The 21,494-nt window shown below is 40.8% G+C and overlaps 1 protein-coding gene across 13 annotated transcripts in view; it reads left to right on the top strand.

The window, feature by feature from the left end:
• Positions 1–21,494, top strand: part of PHACTR4 (phosphatase and actin regulator 4) — a 120,826-nt gene that overhangs the window by 32,431 nt on the left and 66,901 nt on the right. For 8 of the 13 annotated variants that reach the window (XR_010836623.1, XR_010836622.1, XM_059036099.2 and 5 more), the window contains exon 2: positions 11,804–11,857. The exons of 1 other annotated variant lie outside the window; for it this stretch is intronic. Coding sequence is in view for 7 of the 12 variants with exons in the window: in XM_059036099.2 (XP_058892082.1) it covers positions 11,842–11,857 (16 nt within the window). In the remaining 5 variants the exon portion in view is untranslated. Of the gene's footprint in view, positions 1–6,320; positions 6,461–11,340; positions 11,396–11,803; positions 11,858–21,494 lie in introns of those variants that run through there. 4 more of the 13 variants (XM_067013662.1, XM_059036054.2, XM_067013671.1 and 1 more) reach the window with 3 other exon arrangements.

Here is a 21,494-nt window from a genome sequence, read left to right as displayed (position 1 = left end):
TTACCACTAGACCACCAGGGACGTCCCCCCAGGGGTATTTTAATTGAAACTTTACATCAGCTAACCCAGGATCATCATCCCTATTATCTAGTGATAATGTGATTAACAGTTGAGGTACTACTGATTCTCCCTTCTCAATCTGCGTGTAAATCCTGTTACTTTCATTAACCATTTCAGATTTTCAGTTTTTCGTTATTGTTGCCATTTCACTTGTTTATCAGATATTTATCCAGTGCCGAGTACATATCAAAAAAAAGTGCTAACCTCAGATCTGTTGGCATGAGAGGTTGGATGGAGCTTTGTTTACACAAATGAACACACTGTATTGAGGTTTCTAATGACTGTTGCCCATATTAGTGACATATTTTCTAATTTCTTTTGTACTTGTTCTTAGAAGGTTAACACTCTTACTAATTTGACTTCCCAGCTAGTTTTAGTGGTTGCTCTGGGGATTATAATTCACATTTTACCTTAAAACAATCTAGTTTAGATTAATACCAACTTAATTTCAGTAGTGTACAAAAAAATTTCTCCAGTGTAGCTTAGCTCCTTCTCCCCTTCTTGGTGCTTTATTCTCATATAAATTATATATTTATATATTACAAGCCCATTAACATGGCTTTATAGTTATTGCTTTATGCATTGTTTTTTAAATTAGATAGAAGAAGAAATTAAAAATACATTTATACTGTCTTCTTCTTTTGGGAGAGGTGTGCCACCTGGCATGTGGGATCTTAGTTCCCTGACCAGGGATTGAACCTCTGCCCCCTGAAGTGGAAGCACATAGTTTTAACTGCTGGACCACCAGGGAAGTCCCTATACTGTCTTCTTTATTTTTATATTTATCTATGTAGTTACCTTACTGGTACTCTATTTCTTCCTGTGGATTCTAGTTACTGTCTGGTATCTCTTTATGTCAGCATAAAAGTCTCCCTTTAGTATTTCTTGTAGGCATGTCTGCTACTAATGAATGCTTTAAGTTTTTGTTTATCTGGGAATGTTGTAATTTCTCCTGTGTTTTAGAAGCATAGTTTTGCTGGATACAGAATTCTCAGTTGACAGTCTTTTTCTTTCAGCACTTGAACATAAGTGTGGATCACTTTGTGTTTATCCTACATAACTTTATTTAGTTTCTTGGATGTGTTTTTCATCATATTTGGGCACTTATTGGCCATTGTTTCTTCATCCTCCCATTTGGTTGTTTGTATGCTTGGTGGTTTGTATACTTGATAATTTGTTCTCTGAGGTTCTGTTCATTTTTCTTCATGCTTTTTTCTTTCTGTTCCTCATATTGGATAATCTCAATTAACCTATCTTAGAGTTTGCTGATTCTTCTGCCTGCTCAAATCTGCTGTTGAGCCTATCTAGAAAAATCTATTTCTTTCTTTTTAAAATATAATTTCTGTCTCTGTTGAGATTCTCTATTTAATGAGGCATCATTCTCATACTTTAATTCTTTTTTAAAAAATTAATTTAAATTTATTTTTGGCCACATTGAGTCTTTGTTGCTGCACATGGGCTATCTCTAGTGGTGGCGAGTGGGGACTACTCTTTGATGTGGTGTGCGGGCTTCTCGTTACAGTGGCTTCTCTTGTTGCAGAGCATGGGCTCTAGGCGCACAGGCTTCAGTAGTTGTGGCTCGCGGGCTCTAGAGTGCAGGCTCAGTAGTTGTGGCCGATTGGCTTAGTTGCTGCATCACAGCATGTGGGATCTTCCCAGACTAGGGCTCGAACCTGTGTCCCCTGCATTGGCAGGCAGATACTTAACCACTGCACCACCAGGGAAGTCCCTCATACTTTAATTCTTTAGGCATGGTTCCCTTTAGTTCTTTGAATTTTTGCTTGTGTGTTCTTAGTTCCCAGACCAGGGATCAAACCTGGGCCCTCTGCAGTGAAAGTGCAGAGTCCTAACCACTGGACCGCCAGGGAATTCCTTTCTTTGTAATATTTATAATAGCTTATTTAAAGTCTTTTGTCTAGGGCTTCCCTGGTGGCACAGTGGTTAAGAATCCGCCTGCCAATGCAGGGGACATGGGGTCGAGCCCTGGTCTGGGAAGATCCCACACGCCATGGAACAACTAAGCCCGTGTGCCACAACTACTGAGCCCGCGTGCCACAACTACTGAAGCCCACACTCCTAGAGCCAGTGCTCCACAACAAGATGAGAAGCCCACACAACACAACGAAGAGTAGCACCTGCTCGCCGCAACTAGAGAAAGCCCACGCACAGCAATGAAGACCCCAACGCAGCCAAAAATAAATTAAATAAATTTATCTTTTTTAAAAAAAGTCTTTGTCTGTTAAGTCCAACATCTAGGCTTCCTCAGATACAGTTTTATTGATTGCTTTCTTCCTCCTATATATGCAGCATACTTTCCTGTTGGTGTGTCTCATTTTTGTATTGAAAAGTGAGCATTTAAAATAATGTGGCGGGACTTCCTTGGTGGTCCAGTGGTGAGGAATCTGCCTTACAATGAAGAGGACGCAGGTTCGATCTCTGGTCAGGGAACTAAGATCCCACATGTCGTGGGGCAACTGAGCCCGTGTGCCACGGCTACTGAGCTCACACGCCTCAACTAGAGAGCCTGCGTGCCGCAAACCACAGAACCCACATGCTCTGGAACCTACATGCCACAACTAGAGAGAAGCCCGCATGCTACAACGAAAGATCCTGCGTGCCGCAACTAAGACCCGACACAGCCAAAAATAAATAAAATAAATAAAATGATAAATGAATCTTAAAAAAATAAAAATAAAATAAAATAATGTGGCAAGTCTGCAAATCAGATTCCCCTCCTTCCTGTGGGTTTCTCATTGCTGTTTGTTGAGTGACTTCCCTGGACTAAATCTGTAGAGCCTGTATTCTTTGTTTTGTGCAGATATCGAAGTGTCTGCTTGGTTGACTTAGTGGTTAGCTAATGATTAGACAGAAATTTCCTTAAATGCCTTGAACCAATAAGTTTTCTAGCCTTTGCCAAGGGTACTCTGTGTATATTGCAGTATGCCATCAATGTTCCTGCAGGCAGTTTACAACTTTGCCTTAACCATCACTTTCTGCTTGCACAGAAACTCAAGGTTAGCCAGAGGTGAGAGATTAGGGCCTTCTTAAGCCTTTCCCTGAGCCCATAAATGCATGTGTCCTTGTAGATATCCAGGAATATGTCAGCTTTTCAAAGCCCCTTATAGACGTCTCATTCCTGAACATTCAAATTTTTTGGTCAGTGCCCTGTTAGCCCTAACTGGTATCATCACTGCCTCAGGCAGTTGGGATGTTAAACAGTTGCCACTGATTATTTTTGAAAAATGTGCTAAGTATAAGGTTGTTCACACAAAACAAGCTCTGAGTCAGGTCAAATAAAGTAACTCTGAGAATGGAACTTCTTGGTGCTATCAGATCAGATAGTAACAGTTCTCTGGGGATGGGGCGTTTGGGGAGCTCCAAATTTGTTCTGCCCCCTCCAGTGGTTGCTAGGCTGCTGGTTTTAATAACTAATGTTGTGAGGCTCTTGGTTTTCAAGGCTGCCACAAAGCTAGGTGAGGAGAGGGAGATATGGGAATCAGGCAAGTTAAAATGCCATAAAACTCACTGTACTTACCAAGATTCAGGCACTTTCTTTTTTTTAAAATTGTAGTAAAATATACATAATATAAAGTTTACCATTTTAACATTTTTTAAGGGTACAGTTCAGTGCCATTAAATATATTCACATTGTTGTGCAGATGTTACTACCATCCATTTACAGAACTTTTTCATCTTTCCAAACTGAAACTCTACCCATTAAACAACTCCTCCCCCCACCCCTGGCAACCACCATCCAACTCTCTGCCTCTATGAATTTGGCTAGTCTGGGTACTTCATGGAAGTGCAAACATACAATATTTATCCTTTTGTGTCTGGCTTATTTCAGTTATCATAATCATCCATGTTGTAGTATATGTCAGAATTTCATTCCTTATGAAGGCTGAATAACACATACCACATTTTATTTACCTATTCATCCACTGATGGATATTTGGATTGTTTCCACCTTTTGGCTATTGTCAATAATGCTGCTATGAACATAGGAGTACAAATATCTGTTTGATTTCCTGCTTTCAATTCTTTGGGGTATATACCCAGGAGTAGACTTGCTGAATCATGTGGTAATTGTTTTTAATTTAAAATTTTTTTGAGGAAGGCTTCCCTGGTGGCACAGTGGTTGAGAGTCAGCCTGCTTATACAGAGGACACGGGTTCGTGCCCCGGTCCGGGAGGATCCCACATGCCGCAGACCAGCTGGGCCCGTGAGCCATGGCCACTGAGCCTGTGCATCTGGAGCCTGTGCTCCGCAAGGGGAGAGGCCACAGCGGTGAGAGGCCCGCGTACCAAAAAAAAAAAAATTTTTTTGAGGAAGTACCATTCTGTTTTCCCAGCAGCTGCATCATTTTATATTCCCACCACTAATGCACAAATGTTCTAATTTCTCCACATCCTCCTAACTCTTGTTATTTTCTGTTTTTGATTTTGATAATGTCAAGTTTATTTTTTTCTTTTGGTGTCATAACTAAGAAACCATTGCCTAATCCAAGGTCATAAATTTATGCTTATGTTTTCTTCTAAGAGCTTTCTAGTTTTAGCTCCTACATTTAGGTCTTTTATCTATTTTGAGTTAGTTTTTTCAAAGTACTTTTAAAATTAAATTAAATTTTATTTACTTTATGTTTTGGCCACGCCGTGCAGCATGTGGGATCTTAGTTCCCTGACCAGAGATCAAACCCGTGCCCCCGGCAGTGGAAGTGTGGAGTCTTAACCACTGGACCACCAGGGAAGTCCTATTTTGAGTTAATTTTTGTACTTTCTATTTCATTAATTTCTATGCTAATCCTTATTATTTCCTTCCTTTTGATTTATTTTGGTTTTCTTCTATTATCTTATAGTAAACTATTGTGTTGTTGATTTCAGATCTTTCTTCTTTTTTAATGTAGTATTTACAGCTATAAATTTCCCTGTAAGCACTGCTTTAGCTGCATCCCATAAGTTTTGGTATTTTGCATCTTCATTTTCATTCATCTCATCTACTTCTTTATATATGTTGAGAGAGTAGCTGGAGGGCCTCTCTTCCTGGGGAATACTTAGAAGAGGAAAATTAGTACTTTGTCTCCTGCTGCTGCAACTGGTTTCAGGGTTACAACTAATAATTGTTACCTCTTTCCACTCTCCATTTCAGATTCCCCTTGCCCTCAGCTACCATCTCTGCCAGTCTCAATGGCTTTACTTAGTGGTATGACCCAAACCCTCATTCCTGAGGGATCTGAACCATGGGTTACCATGCTTTTCTCAGGTTAGAGTTTCCAGCTTATCTGTTTACTGTACTGTCAGAATTGGGAAAGGGAATACCAGTAGGCACCAAAGTGTATCATCTGAATTTTAAATATATTTTCATTGTGGTGTGGAATAACAACCCTCTTTCTGATAATGAGGATTAGTTACCCCTACCAAGATGATAGTTCCTCTTCTTGCCTGATGATCCCTGGATACGAGGACTCCACAGTGCCCAGGTGACAGCTGTAGCTTATAGCCTCTTGGGACTCTTGTCTCCTGTGGAAGTATTCCTTTTTTGGTGACCAAGATCTTTAACTCTGCAGAACCCAGAGTTGCAGAGATAGGAAACAAAAATTCCCCAGGTGGGTCTTTGGGATTGATACTAAACAGGATATGCTACCCCACCCTGCCCCATTTCTCACAACCATGTATTTTTCCTGTTTTGAAGACCAGTAGCTTATAAAGGTCTTTGATTTGGTGTATATATTGCATCCTGGAAGATGGTACTCTTTTGTCATAAAATATGTCATTGAGTTGGTGCTTCAGCTGTGCCTTCATCAGGCCATTCCAGTGCTCTTTTAGGTTAGCAGCTTCTACATGTTGTTGTATATATATCACCAGTAGATCCCATGGTCCTGAACCCTCTCTTGCACTTACTTTACTGCAGAGTGGGTCCCTTGTCATGAAATGATGTTATGTGGGATGATGCTTAGTGGTAGATTAAACATTTCCTTAACTCTCATGTACTGTTCACTGCAGCCCTGAGGGCAGGAAAGGCAAACATACAGCCAGAATATGTCCCTATTTCTTTCTTTCTTAAAAAAAAATTAATTTATTTATTTATTTGGCTGCTCCAGGTCTTAGTTACAGCATGCAGGATCTTTCTTGCAGCATGAGGGATCTAGTTCCCTGACCAGGGATCAAACCCAGGCCCTCTGCATTGGGAGCGTGGAGTCTTAACAGCTGGACCACGAGGGAAGTCCCCCTGTTTCTTTCAGAATAAATTGTTCACCTTTTCAGGTGGAAGGGGCCAAATACAGTCAACTTGCCATCCAAAGGCTGGTTGGTTTCCTTGAAAGATGTCATACTGGAAGCTTTGTGTTTGTCCCTGTTGCTGGCCATTCGGGCTTTTGTTGGCATCAGTAGCTAGAGCATACTTGGTAAGTAGGACTTCATACTGTTGTCTATGCATAGAATATATCTCTGCCACATGACCACCTTCTTTCAGGTGCTCATTTTTCTAGCACTGGGGAGGCTATGACAGAAGATGGCTGATATAAACTGGTTGAGTCATTGTCTACCTCATTGTTTTGTGCTTCTTTCATGGTAGATATTCTCTGTTGACTGTTAACATGTGATATGAAGATCTTCAAATGTGTCTCTTCTTGTATCCTCCCATGTGCCTCTACTTTAAGACCTTCTTCCCCTAATTTTCTTTTTTTTTCCCCCTAATTTTCTAATCGTTCTCCTTTTATGCCCCCTGGCCAGCACATTAGGACATTTACCTGTGAGTCCACATATATTTTAACCTCAAACCAATTCTCTGTCTACACAAAGTAGACAGTCTGCCTAAAGCTCTGCCCATTGGGCACTGTCCTTCAGTGCCACCCCCGAGTGAGGTTATAGTGCAACCACTGTCCATTTTTGACTTGGACCCAGTTACAGCCATCTGTGAAGAAGGTGAGGGTTTTTCCTTTGTCAGCTGGCTGTGAGGGCCCCCCAGTATGGCCAAAGGTATATGCTAATGAAGGGGCACTTTGCAACAGTGGTAGATGATATGAGGGTTTGGGCTATCTGCTCATGCTCATGACTTCTGGTCCTACTTGTGCTGGATACTGGATGTGTCACCTTCATCTTAATGCTGAATTATTGCTGGGTCCACCCAACCTTATGACTTGGTATGTCTCATAGAACCTAGGTCATGGTGGGTAATTCCAGATAAATGGTCACTTGGTGTCACATCATCAGGTGTTCTGTATCTGCTAGGACCCAGTAGCATGCCAGGAGTTATTTTGCAAAAGGCATACAATTTTCCACTGAAAATGGAATGGCCTTGCTCCAGATCCCAGGGGTCTTCATAGTGATTCTCCCACTGGGGCTTGCCATAATACCATAGCGTTTGCCTCACCATCCAGACCTGCAGAGTCCTTTACTGTTCTGGAAACTTGTAACTTTTTATGTCACCTGATATAAAAGCCAAAGCAGTATTCTCGGGTGTCATGCTTCCCTCTTAATGGCGGGAGGTGCAAGATGCAGTTGGTTACTTGGATGCCTTTACTTGAATGGCATGTTTTATCAAGCCCCTGACTACTGGGCCTATAAAAATTTTACTGATGAATGGGTGCCTGAATCTCTGTAGCATTTATCTTTCACCCTCTGGAGTCCATGTGTTCTGTCAAGGCCTTCAGTGTGCTATCCACCTCCTGTTCATCTGACCCAATTAGCATGATGTTATTAATATAGTAGGTCAGTGATATTCTACAAGAAGTCCATATTATCATAGGACTATATTACATGAGACAGTGGCAGAATTGACATGGTCCTGTAAAAGTATGCTATAATCCATTCCATGTGAATGTGAATTGTTTCTGATCCTACTTTCTTGAAGGGTTAAGAGAAAAAGAACTTACTCCTTCGATCTTTGACTGTGTGCTGTGCTCCTGGGGCTGGAGCCAATTATGGCTCTAGCAAAGATACCACATCTGGCATGGCTGCAGTTGTGGCTACTATTAGGTTGAGTTTGTGGTAATCTACCTTCCTCCAGGATTTATCTGGTTTCTGCCGAGACCACACTGGTAAATCCTGCATCCTCTGAGGGTGTAGCACTAATTTCTGCCTTCTCCCCTCCCTTGCCCCCAGAATACAATATTGTTTTCTTTTGTGTTTATTATCTTGGAAGGTGAGATGGGAGACCCACCTTTAGAGGCTTCCTTCCACTTGGCCTTCCCCAGTATAACTCCTATCCCATAGGCCAAGGACTCACTAATTTCCAGGTATGTCTATTTCAATTTACATTCAGGGTCCAGGAAAGTGACCACCAGGAGGGTTCACACACCCAGGGGGCCCATTGTGAACTGGATCTTGGCCAGGGCTCAGTTTATTTCCTGGTCCTCATAAGTCCATGAGTATACTTCCAGACTCCAGGTGTCAATGTCAACCTGTCCTTAAAATGTTAGCATTCCCGTTTACACAGTTTACAGTTACCTGAGTAAATGACCGTAGACAGAGCTGACTACATAATTTGCATGCTGAATACACCTGGATTGAGAGTGGGCGAGAGAAATTGCCCACCAAAAGTACATGGCACTCCTAGCCCAGGCAGGGAAAGGATGGCCAGGTGGGACCAAAGGGAGTGGCCAAGAGGCCGCTCCTGGGAAGACAGGAAGAGGTGGACTGTGTGTGAGCTGAGGCTTCAAGCCCCCAGCACAAGCTTCATTTTCCCCCTCAGGTTTCACTTATGGAGCAGAAATTCATAGATAAAATTATTAAGAATTTTAAGACAGTGACTGTAGAACATTAAACTTCAAGTGCAGGGACCTTATGAGTATGGAGTCCATGAGACCTATAGTATATGGGTCTCTTAGGCCATAGGTTTCTCAGGGAATTGTTATACTTGCTTTGGTGTTGCAGGTTCTTTTCTCTTGGGTACCTGGCCTTCTTCAGTCAAAGGGGTCAGGATCTGAAACTGGCTCAAGTTCAGACACTGGGCATGGATTCTGAAATTTTTTTATTGAGGGGACTGACCTCAGCATCCAGATCTTCCATCCCTGGTTTCTTTTGATGTTACAGATAAAGAAGTGCTCTTATTAGCTGCTTGTCTATTTTGCTTCATAAATACACCATGCTTTATTAACTATCTCCACAAATCTGTGAGTCAGATTCCTTTGGCTGCCACTCTGACTTTGCTGATTTTTATAGTAAGTGTCTCCATCTGGCTTCAATCATTAAGTACCATGGCCTGGTCTCCTTTGTTTTAGGGTCCTATCATCACCGCTGCAGTGGCATTAGTTTTTTTGTTTTTTTAAAATAATAAATCTTTTTTATTTTTTTTTTTTTTGGTTGTGTTGGGTCTTTGTTGCTGTGCATGGGCTTTCTCCAGTTGCGGCGAGCAGGGGCTGCTCTTCGTTACGGTGCGCTGGCTTCTCATTGCAGTGGCTTCTCATTGCAGAGCATGGGCTCTAGGCGCGCAGGCTTCAGTAGTTCTGGCACACGGGCTCAGTAGTTGTGGCTCGGGGGCTACAGAGCACAGGCTCAGTAGTTGTGGCGCACGGGCTTAGTTGCTCTGCAGCATGTGGGATCTTCCCAGACCAGGGATCGAAGTCGTGTCCCCTGCATTGGCAGGCAGATTCTTGATCACTGCACCACCACAGCTTTTAAACTTCTTAATGATGCTGGTGCCCCTCTCACCAGCACATTCCTTATAATATCCTCCCAGCCATTTCAAGGAACATAATACTTTTTTCTGACCACTTCAGCAAGCCAACTTCACTAAGTGAGCCTTTTAATCCCTTCCTCCCCTGTCTGCCACTGCGGTTTTGTCATTGCTACTTATCATGGGCCGTGACTTTTCCAGCTTTTAGGCACCATCCTAGTGATAAGTTCATACCATATTCTGAGTTTTTTGCCAGGGTGTTAAATCCTGTATCTTCGGAGAGTGATCAATAACTTTATGTTCTGGTTCTGATGTTTAAGCACCCTCAGAATTCACATTTGCTCTCACTTAGCCCCTGCCAGTACATGCTGGCTAAGTCTTGCAGCTCCCTTGGGTATAATTCCTTTGTGACCTTATCAGGCACAAAATATCAGGGCTGGGTTATGCCTTGACCTACTACAAGTTAGGAGGCATGGAGGTGGCAGATCCTGAGGGGACATTGTTTACTGAGCAGGGTGGGGAGGCCTCTGCATTATCTTCAAGTGCGGGGAGAGTGCTAGCTCTTACAGAGATGGTGGGACACTTTTGCAGTTTCAAGGGCACTATCGCATTCAAGATTTTGGAGGGGCATCAACTCAGTTGTCTCCGTCTCATGTATTAGGATCTCATTCTTTCCCAGTCAGGGCCCTGACGTTGGCATAGCATACCTCCCTTGGCTGAGAGTTAACCTTTCTTGGTGCTCGGCTACTCTGTTGATTAACTCTTGGGCCTGGTTTCCAGCTTTTTCTCTCCTCCTGCTGCCACAGAAAAGAGCCTCTTTATAAATTATCAGGAGGCCCTGGGGCGTTCATATTTGACTTTCTTTTTTTAAATTACTTATTGATACTTACTTACTTATTTATTTAGGCTGTGCCACATGGCTTGTGGGATTTTAGTTCCCAACCAGGGATTGAGCCCTGGCCCTTGGCAGTGAAAGCATGGAGTCCTGACCGCTGGACTGCGGCCCTTGGCAGTGAAAGCATGGAGTCCTGACCGCTGGACTGCCAGGGAATTCCCCATATTTATTTGACTTTCAGTTGATTGTTAATCACTCTTAGCTTTTTGTTATCTTCTTCTAGAGCATCAGTTCAGTTTAGTAATAGCCATTCAATTCCATTGTCATTATAGTTATCTCCCCCTTACTCTTCAAGTGCCTCATAAATCCAATCAACTGGAGCATTCTGTCCATAGATAGATCATCATTATTCACCACTAGTGAAAATTTAAGAATTGGACCAGCACCTTGTGCCAGGGATTATCTGGTTACCTACCTACCACCACCAGTGGGGTCCTAAGTGCCATCTAGTCTGTGAGCGATTCAACTCCAAAACCCCTTCACAGTCCTAATTTTCTCAGATCACTGCCAGCCCCAACTGTTAGTAGGTTATATTCTCTGAAAAGCAGACTCTGAATTGGAGTTTAGTATTCAAATTGTTAACTAAGGAGTGCCCTTGGGATCAAAACTATGACAGAGATAAAAAAGCAAGATTGGGCAGATTCGATCCTTGTTTTGATTAAGGGTGAGGGAGGTTGAATATCTAAACTTATTCAACTTTTTTCAAAATTGGTTTGTTTTATTTTAATACTTGAGCATTCTTAACTTACTGAACTACTTTCTACTTTCCTCAGGCAAAACCAATTCCTTCATTCTATGATATCCTCATATGCTTTCCCAGATGTTTATGTGAGTTTTGTGAGTTTTGTTTGTTTGGGGTTTTTTTTGCATAAAAATTTGGCTTTTTGCTGCTCTCTCCTTCCTTTCCTCCCTTCTTCCCTCTCCCCCTCCCCACCCCTCCCTTCTTCCCTTTGTCCCCCCTCCCTAAAAAATAAAAAGAAATTTTTTTTAACTTGCCTTTTTCCTTACACTCTAGTAAATTCAAGATGGAGATTGGAAAGGGAACTTATTATATCTGTACCTCAAGCCCCTTAAAATAAATCCCAGTTGGCAATGTTCTCAATAAGTTGTACATTTCTATAATGTTCTAGTTTTAAACTATAATCAGTGTTACTGAATTGGGTTTATTTTTTAAGAAATATAAAAGGTGATGGATTTTATGTTTTAAGTATATCATTTATTTTTTTCTCTTTTTAGAAACTATATACCACCTCCCTAAACTGGTTAATAGTGGCATGGAAGATCCATTTGGTGAGTATCACCTACATTTTTCTTAGTAAATGATATTTGTGTTTTATCCTTACCTCCATTAAAGCTTTGAGAATAAATTGATTTTTTTCATGTTCAGTGTGCTAATAAGCTCTCTAGTTTATCAGTTCTCAAACTTTTTGGCCTCAGGATCCCTTTATACTCTTAAGTATAACTGAGGGCCTCAAAGAGCTTTGTTTGTATGATTTATATCTATTGATATTTACTATATTACAAATTAAAATAGAGACATTTAAAAATGTTAATTCATTTCAAAATAACATTAATAAACCCATTATATGTTACATAAATAAAATTTTTTAATGAAAAATAACTCCCCAAATAAAAAAGAGTAATAAGAAGAGTGGCATTGTTTTACATTTTGCAAATCTCTTTAATGTCTGGTTTAATGAAGACAGCTGGATTCACATACCTGCTTCTGCATTTAATCTGTTTTGTTATCACATACCCTGTAGACACTGGAGAATTGACGGTTTGGAGCTAATGAGAGTGAAAAGGCAAATAACACTTTTGTACTATAAAAAGTAATTCTGACATTGCTATGAAGCATCTCTAGTAGTTCCTAGACCACACTTTGAGACCTAATGCTCTAGAATGTTAGTTACTTCAAATACAGCAAAGAACCAGTTGGCAAGTTAAAATAATAAATTTTAAATTCTGTAACAACATGGTTAAGGTAGTATAAATCTAGATACACAAAGATTTGGTATCTACCTTTTTGACTGAAAAGTCAGTCACTTGTATTGAACTCTGTTTTCCTATTGACTGCAATTTCAAAGAGAGATACAGTCCAGGATAGTTAGTAGGCCATTTTGAACACTTGTGCCTTGGGGTGTTTACTGAAGTTTTATCACAACTATTGATGTTTCTTTAGTATCTGTAGAGTTATATCCGTGCTTTAAAAAGTTTCTCTGTAGGAGAGAAATGGTATTTCTACCATGTTTTAAAATTCTCTAAGATGAGGCATCATAGCTGCTTTCCAGGCTTTTATTTTTTATCATTGTGTTCTGAATTCACAGCATTTTATTTATTTATTTATTTTTGGCTGCGTTGGGTCTTCATTGCTGCGCACAGGCTTTCTCTAGTTGTGGCAAGTAGGGGCTAGTTGCAGTGCATAGGCTTCTCATTGCAGTGGCTTCTCGTTGCGGAGCACAGACTCTAGGCACGCGGGCTTCAGTAGTTGTGGCTCACGGGCTCTAGAGTGCAGGCTCAGTAGTCATGGTGCACGGGCTTAGTTGCTCCACGGCATGTGGGATCTTCCCAGGCCAGGGATTGAACCCATGTCCCCTGCATTAGCAGGAGGATTCCTAACCACTGCGCCACCAGGGAAGTCCCCAGGCTTTTAAACTATTAAACAACTCACCTTGCCTACATGTTATTGGAAATACTTTTAAAAATTTGTCATGTGGCCATCTAGAAAGCCCTTTGGGGGAAAACTTCACAATTCCAATTTCATTGCCGTACAGCTTCATTAGAATTGTTGAACCACAGCTGAAACGAGCCTCCTATTATTTTGTAGTTCCCCCCCCCATACCATTTAGAATCTTAAAAGTTAAGGTGGTGTGTAAAAACTTAAGAAGGAGCCTTTCCATTATCTTAGGTTGCAGGAAACTTTGTAGTTTTTTAGGTTTAACGCATTGTATATCCTTAAATTTACATTAACCACAATGCTAATGAGTATGTAAAACATTCTTGTACATTGTTGCATATTGTACCTCCCACCATTAAAAGCGTAACAGCCAAAAAAAAAAAAAAAACCCACATATTATACACTTGGAAGACTAGTAGTTAGGATGTACTTCCCACTTTATATGCATCAGCAAAGAAAAAGCAACCAGAAAAAGTTTTCCTTGTTTAACCTCAGCATGCTAGAGGCAGGTTTTGTTTTTTGTGTTTTTTTTTTTAAAGGATAGGTAGTTTTATTTTATTTATTTATTTGGCTGCGTTGGGTCTTCGTTGCTGCGTGCAGGCTTTCTCTAGTTGTAGGGGGGGGTATGGGGGGGTTACTCTGTTGCAGTGCGCTGGGCTTCTCATTGTGGTGGCTTCTCTTGTGGAGCACGGACTCCAGGCACGCGGGCTTCAGCAGTTGTGGTGCATGGGTTTAGTGCTCCACGGCACGTGGGCTCTTCCCGGACCAGGGATCGAAGTCGTGTCCCCTGCATTGGTGGGTGGATTCTTAACCACTGCGCCACCAGGGAAGTCCCAAGAGGCAGGTTTTGATTCGAGCATTTTGTGCTTCTTCACCAAATGAAGAAAAGTGTGAATTTCATTTTATTGCAGTATAACTTGAAGTAGTAGTGTAAAAAGATTCCAAGTTTATATTCTACTCACGCACAGTTACTGTAGTTGACTGAAATTAGGCTCTTTGGGCACCTGGTACAAGTAAGTAATCAGATAGCTCAGATTAATAGCTTGTTGTCTTGCTTTGAAAAGACTGTTGTTGAAAACCTTGCCAGATCAGAATTTCTCCTCTGATTTTAATGACCGTAAATGGCTTCTTTAGGAGTTTGGCTTTTTTCACCCTGTAGTGTACATTGCATGTAGCTCATCAGTGAAATCCTTATTTTGAACACTAGAGGGCAGTCAGTACTTTATTCATAAATTTACAGTTTCTTTACAAATTAATTCTTAAGGGCGTTATTTATGAACAGTTTGGTGAATCCAGTTGATATAGTTGCCTGGTGACAAATCCTAAAGAACATGTCCATATGATAAACTAGCGTTAACGTACGACAACTCCAAAGGCTTTTATGGGAAACATTTTTTTTTCTGCTGAGTGACCTCCTACCTCACCTAACTTAAACATAACTTAAATGGAATTTAATCTAATTAATTAAACTTATTATTAAACTAATTAAATTCAGCTTAAATTAAATTTAAATATAATTTAAATTTACTAGAGAATACCAAAGAGAAAGTTGCTATGGAAGTTATAGTTGGCTAGTAGTCAGTTGAAATATAAATTAATATGTGCTTTTGATCACTAATATGAGAAAAGGTTTGTCTTCTGTGCTAGTGAGAGGATTTTTTCCTCTTATTTATTTATTTATTTTTGGCTGCATTGGGTCTTTGTTGCTGTGCGTGGGCTTTCTCTAGTTGCAGTGAGCGGGGGCTGCTCTTCGTTGCAGTGCACGGGCTTCTCAGTGCAGTGGCTTCTCTTGTTGCGGAGCACGGGCTCTAGGCACGCGAGCTTCAGTAGTTGCAGCACAGTGGGCTCAGTAGTTGTGGCTCGCGGGTTCTAGAGCGCAGGCTCAGTAGTTGTGGCGCACAGGCTTAGGTGCTCCGTGGCATGTGGGATCTTCCCGGACCAGGGCTCGAACCCATGTCCTCTGCACTGGCAGGCGGATTCTTAACCACTGCGCCACCAGGGAAGCCCTTATACTTTATTTTTTATTTTTTTAATTTAATTTGGTTATATTCCCTGTGTTGTACAATATATCCTTGTAGCTTATTTTATGCATAATAGTTTGTAGGTGTTTTTTTAAAATTGCTCACAAAACATACATATGATAAGAATCTGGTTTATTGAGTTATGGTCCACTCAGTGCCATTTGACAAGGAAAAGAATTCTAAATGTAAAATGAATTTGTTTCTAAGAACATGGAGCCCCTGGAAGATGGTTGAGAATTTTGTTACAGTTAGGTTAACTAACAGTTTTGTAGATACATTGGAAAAGAATTATTTGTTGCATTCTGAAAATTAAAGTGAGAGATTTTTACCCATCACATTCTAGTGGGACAGACCTAAGGCCTCTAGGACCTTTCTTATATGGACAGATGTTTACACATTTTATTATATAATATTTTAAAATCACGTTTGTTAATGCCACCACTGATCTCATCAGAAAAGTGTTTAAATATTGGGAAGTTGGCAGGCTCACTCTAGTGGATATGTTTTCCAAAATTCGAATTTTCTCTTGAAAACTTGACGTATATCACTGGCAACAAGTACTGTCAGTTTTATTTGTAGTGACAGGCTCCATTCATTTTTGAGAAAATATCTGTGAAATATCTAAGCTTGAACAACATAGTTTGTCATTCAGTCTTTCCAGTAAAAGTGGTATTTCAGGGCTTCCCTGGTGGCACAGTGGTTGAGAGTCTGCTGCCGATGCAGGGGACACGGGTTCGTGCCCCGGTCCTGGAGGATCCCACATGCTGCAGAGAGGCTGGGCTTGTGCGCCTGGAGCCTGTGCTCCGCGACGGGAGAGGCCACAGCAGTGAGAGGGCCGCATTCTGGGGGAAATTTGTTCATGAAACAAACTGGCTAGTTCAGCTTGCAACTCAATTACGCAAGTGCTTTTCCTGAAGGTAACCATTGTACTTACCATTTCATCACTCAAAATAGTCAAAAGACACATAGAGGGCTTGAGATTTATTAAAACTAATAATAGTTTTTACGGCTTTATCAAGGATATTCTTTTTTTTTTTTTTTTTTGGTATGCGGGCCTCTCACTGTTGCGGCCTCTCCCGGCATGCGGGATCCTCCCGGACCCGGGCACGAACTCGTGTCCCCTGCATCGGCAGGCGGACTCTCAACCACTGCGCCACCAGGGAAGCCCCATCAAGGATATTCTTAAATTGGCATTATTTTTAACTGTAATTATGTAGTGGTGAAGATTATGCGTCCTACTACAGTTTGGTGCTACTGCCTTGATTTGTGTGAAGGTACCAGCAGTTTTGCTCACCATTGCTTTTGTACCCTCAGTACCAGTGTCAACACGGTGAAAAAGGCAACTAATTCTTTAGTATTATTAAGTATATCATTGTACCTCTTGGGTCCTGAAAGGAGCTTGGGGATACCCAGATGTCAGTGGACCATACCTGCTTCAGTTTCCTGATTTTCAGAGTCTCTTCTGTGGAAGTCATGGACAGAGTCAAGACTTGGTCCTGGAAATTGTTTTGGGCAGGGCTTCAATCTTAAACACTTGACAGAAGTATGGTGAGAGGGAGTGAGCTGCTCTATGGTCTCTCCTAAGTTGATCATGACCTACCTGAAGCTTTTAGGAATAAGTTAAAGAACACTTCTGTGGGTGAAATGAGTGTTCTGAGCTCATTAGGCAGCTCATTATTTTGAGAATAAATTCACCAGCATTTAGTCAAGATGAGCTCACCTGGGCACTATCTTCTTATCTTTAAAAAGAGAGTAAACGGCAGCAGAGATCTTGGTGACAATAGCCTTCAGTATGTCTCTTGAGTCACACTGCTCCAATATGGACAGGTGTCCCCCTGTGTGTGGTACACAGCTGTCATCCTGGGGTATTCTTATTCACCTGGGAACTCTGCTTCTCTCCTGTGTTGGCTCTTTGGTTTCCTAAATCCCATGTCTTCTTTCTTTTTTAAAAAAAATATTTATTTATTTATTTATTTTTGGCTCTGTCAGGTCTTATTTGTGATGCTCGAGCTTAGTTGCCCCACAGCATGTGGGATCTTAGTTCCCCGACCAGAGATCAAACCCACGTCCCCTGCTTTGGAAGGTGGATTCCTAACCACTGGACCACCAGGGAACCCCCTCTTCTTCTTTCTTGATTGCCAATAGCTGCTTGATGATGGACTCCTGAAATAGTTCTCTAATTTTCATCTCCTTTTTTCTTTAGCTCTACCTCCTGAAAGATTTCATCATCTTTATATTCTATTAAATTTTTCTTTTTTACTATTAACGTTTTTTAATTTCTAGGGGTTTTTTTTTTGATGTGGACCATTTTTATAGTCTTTATTGAATTTGTTACAATATTGCTTCTGCTTTATGTTCTGGTTTTTTGGCCTCAAGGCATGTGGGATCTTAGCTCCCTGACCAGGGATCAAACCCACACCCCCTGCATTGGAAGGCGAAGTCTTAACCACTGGACCACCAGGGAAGTCCCTAGGAGGTCTTTTTTATTCTCTGAATATTTCTTTCATAATATTCTTTATTGTTTCAACAGATGTACTTTGTCCTGCATAGGCTCTTTTCCCCCAAAGTTGTTTTCCTTTGTTTTGATCTCTCTTATGTAAGAGTTTTCCTCTGAAGTCTAGTAATAATTAGCTGTCTGCTTGTGATTAAGAGTGATGAGCTTTAAATTAGAAGCTTTAAATGCATAGGCTGCTTGCCTTTGGGCCTTACTATAGTGTGAGCTTCTTGTCCCTATTGATGAGGAACATGTCTGTTATCAGAATCAGGGTTCAAGGGGCAGAGTCTTCTCATCACTGGATGGTAAAGGGTGATGAAGACTGGGCGGGTTGCTGCATTCAGTATTCATTATGTTCACTCAATTCCCCTCAGGTTTTCATGCTCTCTTCCCACCGTCAACCGCCTTTTGAGTCCCCCAGTCCAGAGACCATTTGTTTTGTCCTTTCCAGAAAACAGGCCTCCAGAATTCTGCCAGGGTTGGTATGGGACAGACATTCAAGGTCATGGAGTGGGGAAGGTGGTAAAGGAATCAAACAGCTTTTACCCTGATTCTCCTTATTTTATTCCCTTTCCTTTCAAAGGGACCTGGTAGAATACAGTGAAAGTATTCATTGTTAATTTATACTGGTATAAGCTACTAGTTTTTTTTTTTTTTAAGTAAGGGCTACACTGTACATAAATGCTGCGGGAAGGCAGGGTCCAGAGGAAAGTATGTATACATTTTAAGCTACTGTAATGCTTCACAGCATTACAGCGTGCTCTCTGGAGCACGCCCAGGAAAAGGGACTGAAACCCTGGCATATGAAACTTCTTCTAAAAGGTTTTTTGGGGTAGGAGAGGATCTGTATATACTAAATTGCCTTCTCAAAATGTTTTAAATTTTCTAACAACTTCATTAAGTTTCTATATACCCTCCCTTCCACAGAAGAGAGCACAGTTTGTTGAAAAAAAAAATTTTGGTTGTGTTTGATGAAATAATTATTTAATGAGATAGATTTTTGGTGTGAAGCCTGAATTTAAAGCTAGGTACAAAGGCTTTATTCATATGCATGGTATTCTGGGAACAGATTAAACAGATTTAACAAGGTAATATCGCCTTTAGATTAGATTTTGTATCACATAGGAAGTATGAGAATCAGTTTGTTGAAGTGGAAAACAGAAGCCATATCCTAAACAAATAAAGTCAATTGTTTTCTTCCTATTCTGAATCTGAATTTATAAGTCATTATAATGTTTTAAAGGGGGTTTTCCTAACCTTTCAAGGACATTTGTTAAGGAACCATGCTCAAGACTAATGCATTTCACTTAAGTTCACGGGAAAATTTTTTGTGATGGTATCATGTTGTTAGCACTTGAAGCTCAAAATATGCTAATAACACAGCCCTTCCCTCCCTTCTCTTTAAGAATGAAGGCAAAATATGAACTTAATTAGTTTTGAGACTCTTAAGGTGTAGGAGATAAATTCCTCTGGAATTAAACAATGCCAAAAATGATGTTACTTCTATTTTTTTCCCTGTGGTGTTCAGTAGAAATTTAATATAGCATTATTATACATATATTAAATATCTTCTGTCATCTTATTTCTTGATAAGAGTATAACTTATGAGGGGCAAGATCTTTTTACTGTTATATCCTACTGCTCAATAGGAGGCAATATTTGTATGTATTTCTTATAGTGGTTTTAAATTTTCTGCATAAGATAGAATTAACAATCTTAAGGGAAATAGAGTGCATAGAACACCAGTTTATAGTAGAACACTATGAACTTTAATAGCACAGATGCCCTATAATTTTTTTTTTTCTGTCAGTAGAAAAATATGAGCCATCTTTGTAGTCATGCAAACCTAAAAAGTAGTGATGCTGACATTCTGGACCATCTCCCATATCGTCTCACTACTTTTCATCACTTCTGATTGCTACTTACTCCCTAGAAAATCATAGAAAGTATGATAGGTGGACTAAATGTGTAGATGATTTTCCATTTGAATTTATTTCTGCATACTGAACCCTTCATCAATGTGTCTTGGACAGGGGTTTCCCTGGTGGTCCAGTGGGTAAGACTTGTGCTCCCAATGCAAGGGGCTGGGGATCAAGCCCTGGTCAGGGAACTAGATCCTGCATGCATGCCGCAACTAAGAGTCCGCATGCCGCAACTAAGACCCAGCACAGCCAAAATAAATAAATATATATATATTTTAAAATGTGTCTTGGACACTGCATAGGCAATGATTATAAGAATGAAAATTAAAAGGGAGGGATAGTGGGAATTCCCTGGTGGTCCAGTGGTTAGGACTCTGAGGTTTTGCTACCATAGGCCTGAGTTCAATCCCTGGTCAGGGAACTAAGTAAGATACCCACTAGCTGCGCAGCACGGCCAAAAAAAAAAAAAAAAAAAAAGGAAGGATAGACGGTTTTCACGTATCATTTTGTATCTTCCTGTTCCTGTATGGTTTGCATTTTCATATGTATATACATGTATTACTTTTGGTTTTTTAAATGTAAAAAAGGATTTTATCTGGATTGTAGCGTTATGGGCATTTTAGTTCCTTCTTTGTATTCCTCAGTGTCAGAAATTAAAATATGTAAAATTTCTTGAAGGAGGTAAAAGAGAATAAAAGGGTATTGTTAAAGGATATTAAAGATTATCATGGTCATTCTACATTCACAGCTTACCTGCTATACCTAAAATTATGACTTTACATCTCTACTTAATAATGTGTCCTTTTGGGCTTCCCTGGTGGCACAGTGGTTGGGAGTCCGCCTGCCGATGCAGGGGACACGGGTTCGTGCCCCGGTCCGGGAAGATCCCACATGCCGCGGAGCGGCTGGGCCCATGAGCCGTGGCCGCTGAGCCTGTGCGTCCGGAGCCTGTGCTCTGCAACGGGAGGGGCCACGACAGTGAGAGGCCCGCGTATGGGGAAAAAAAAAAAAAATTATAAAATAATGTGTCCTTTTAAATATATATATGTTTTATTCTTCCTATGAACTGTCAATAGATTCAGCCTACCCTACCAAACTCCATCATAGTTGACTTGTTCCTCATCCATTCATTTGTTCAGTAAACACTAAGCAAAATCAGCAAAGCAGTATATTGTAACAGTTAAGCCCTCAGGCTCTGGAGGAAGCAAACTTGAGTTCAGATCCCAGTTCTGCCACTTCTTGGCTGTGTCTTGGGCAAGACAGTTACTCTCTAATCTTCAGTTTATCCATGAAATACAGATATGAATTTTACCTTTCCCACAAGGTTGCTATAAAAATTAAATGGGGACTTCCCTGGTGGCACAGTGGTTAAGAATCTGCCTGCTTGGGACTTCCCTGGTGGCACAGTGTTTGAGAATCCGCCTGCAAATACAGGGGACACGGGTTCGAGCCCTGGTCCCGGAAGATCCCACATGCCATGGAGCAACTAAGCCCGTACACCACAACTACTGAGCCTGCACTCTAGAACCCGCGTGCCACAACTACTGAAGCCTGCACGCCTAGAGCCCGTGCTCCGTAACAAGAGAATCCACCGCAAAGAGAACACACCGCAACGAAGAGTAGCCCCTGCTCACCACAACTAAAGCCCTCATGCAGCAATGAAGACGTGACGCAGCCAAAAATAAATAAATAAATAAATTTTTTTGAAAGAATTAAATGAATTAGTACATATAATGTGCTTAGCATTGTAACCACATAGTGAACATACAGTAGCTGTAATATTCTTATTAATTACAATCACTAATAAGATGTA

The sequence above is a fragment of the Kogia breviceps genome, chromosome 1 (assembly GCF_026419965.1).
Source record: "Kogia breviceps isolate mKogBre1 chromosome 1, mKogBre1 haplotype 1, whole genome shotgun sequence".
NCBI classification, from domain to species: Eukaryota; Metazoa; Chordata; class Mammalia; order Artiodactyla; family Physeteridae; genus Kogia; species Kogia breviceps.
This window is presented reverse-complemented; position numbering and strand designations above follow the sequence as displayed.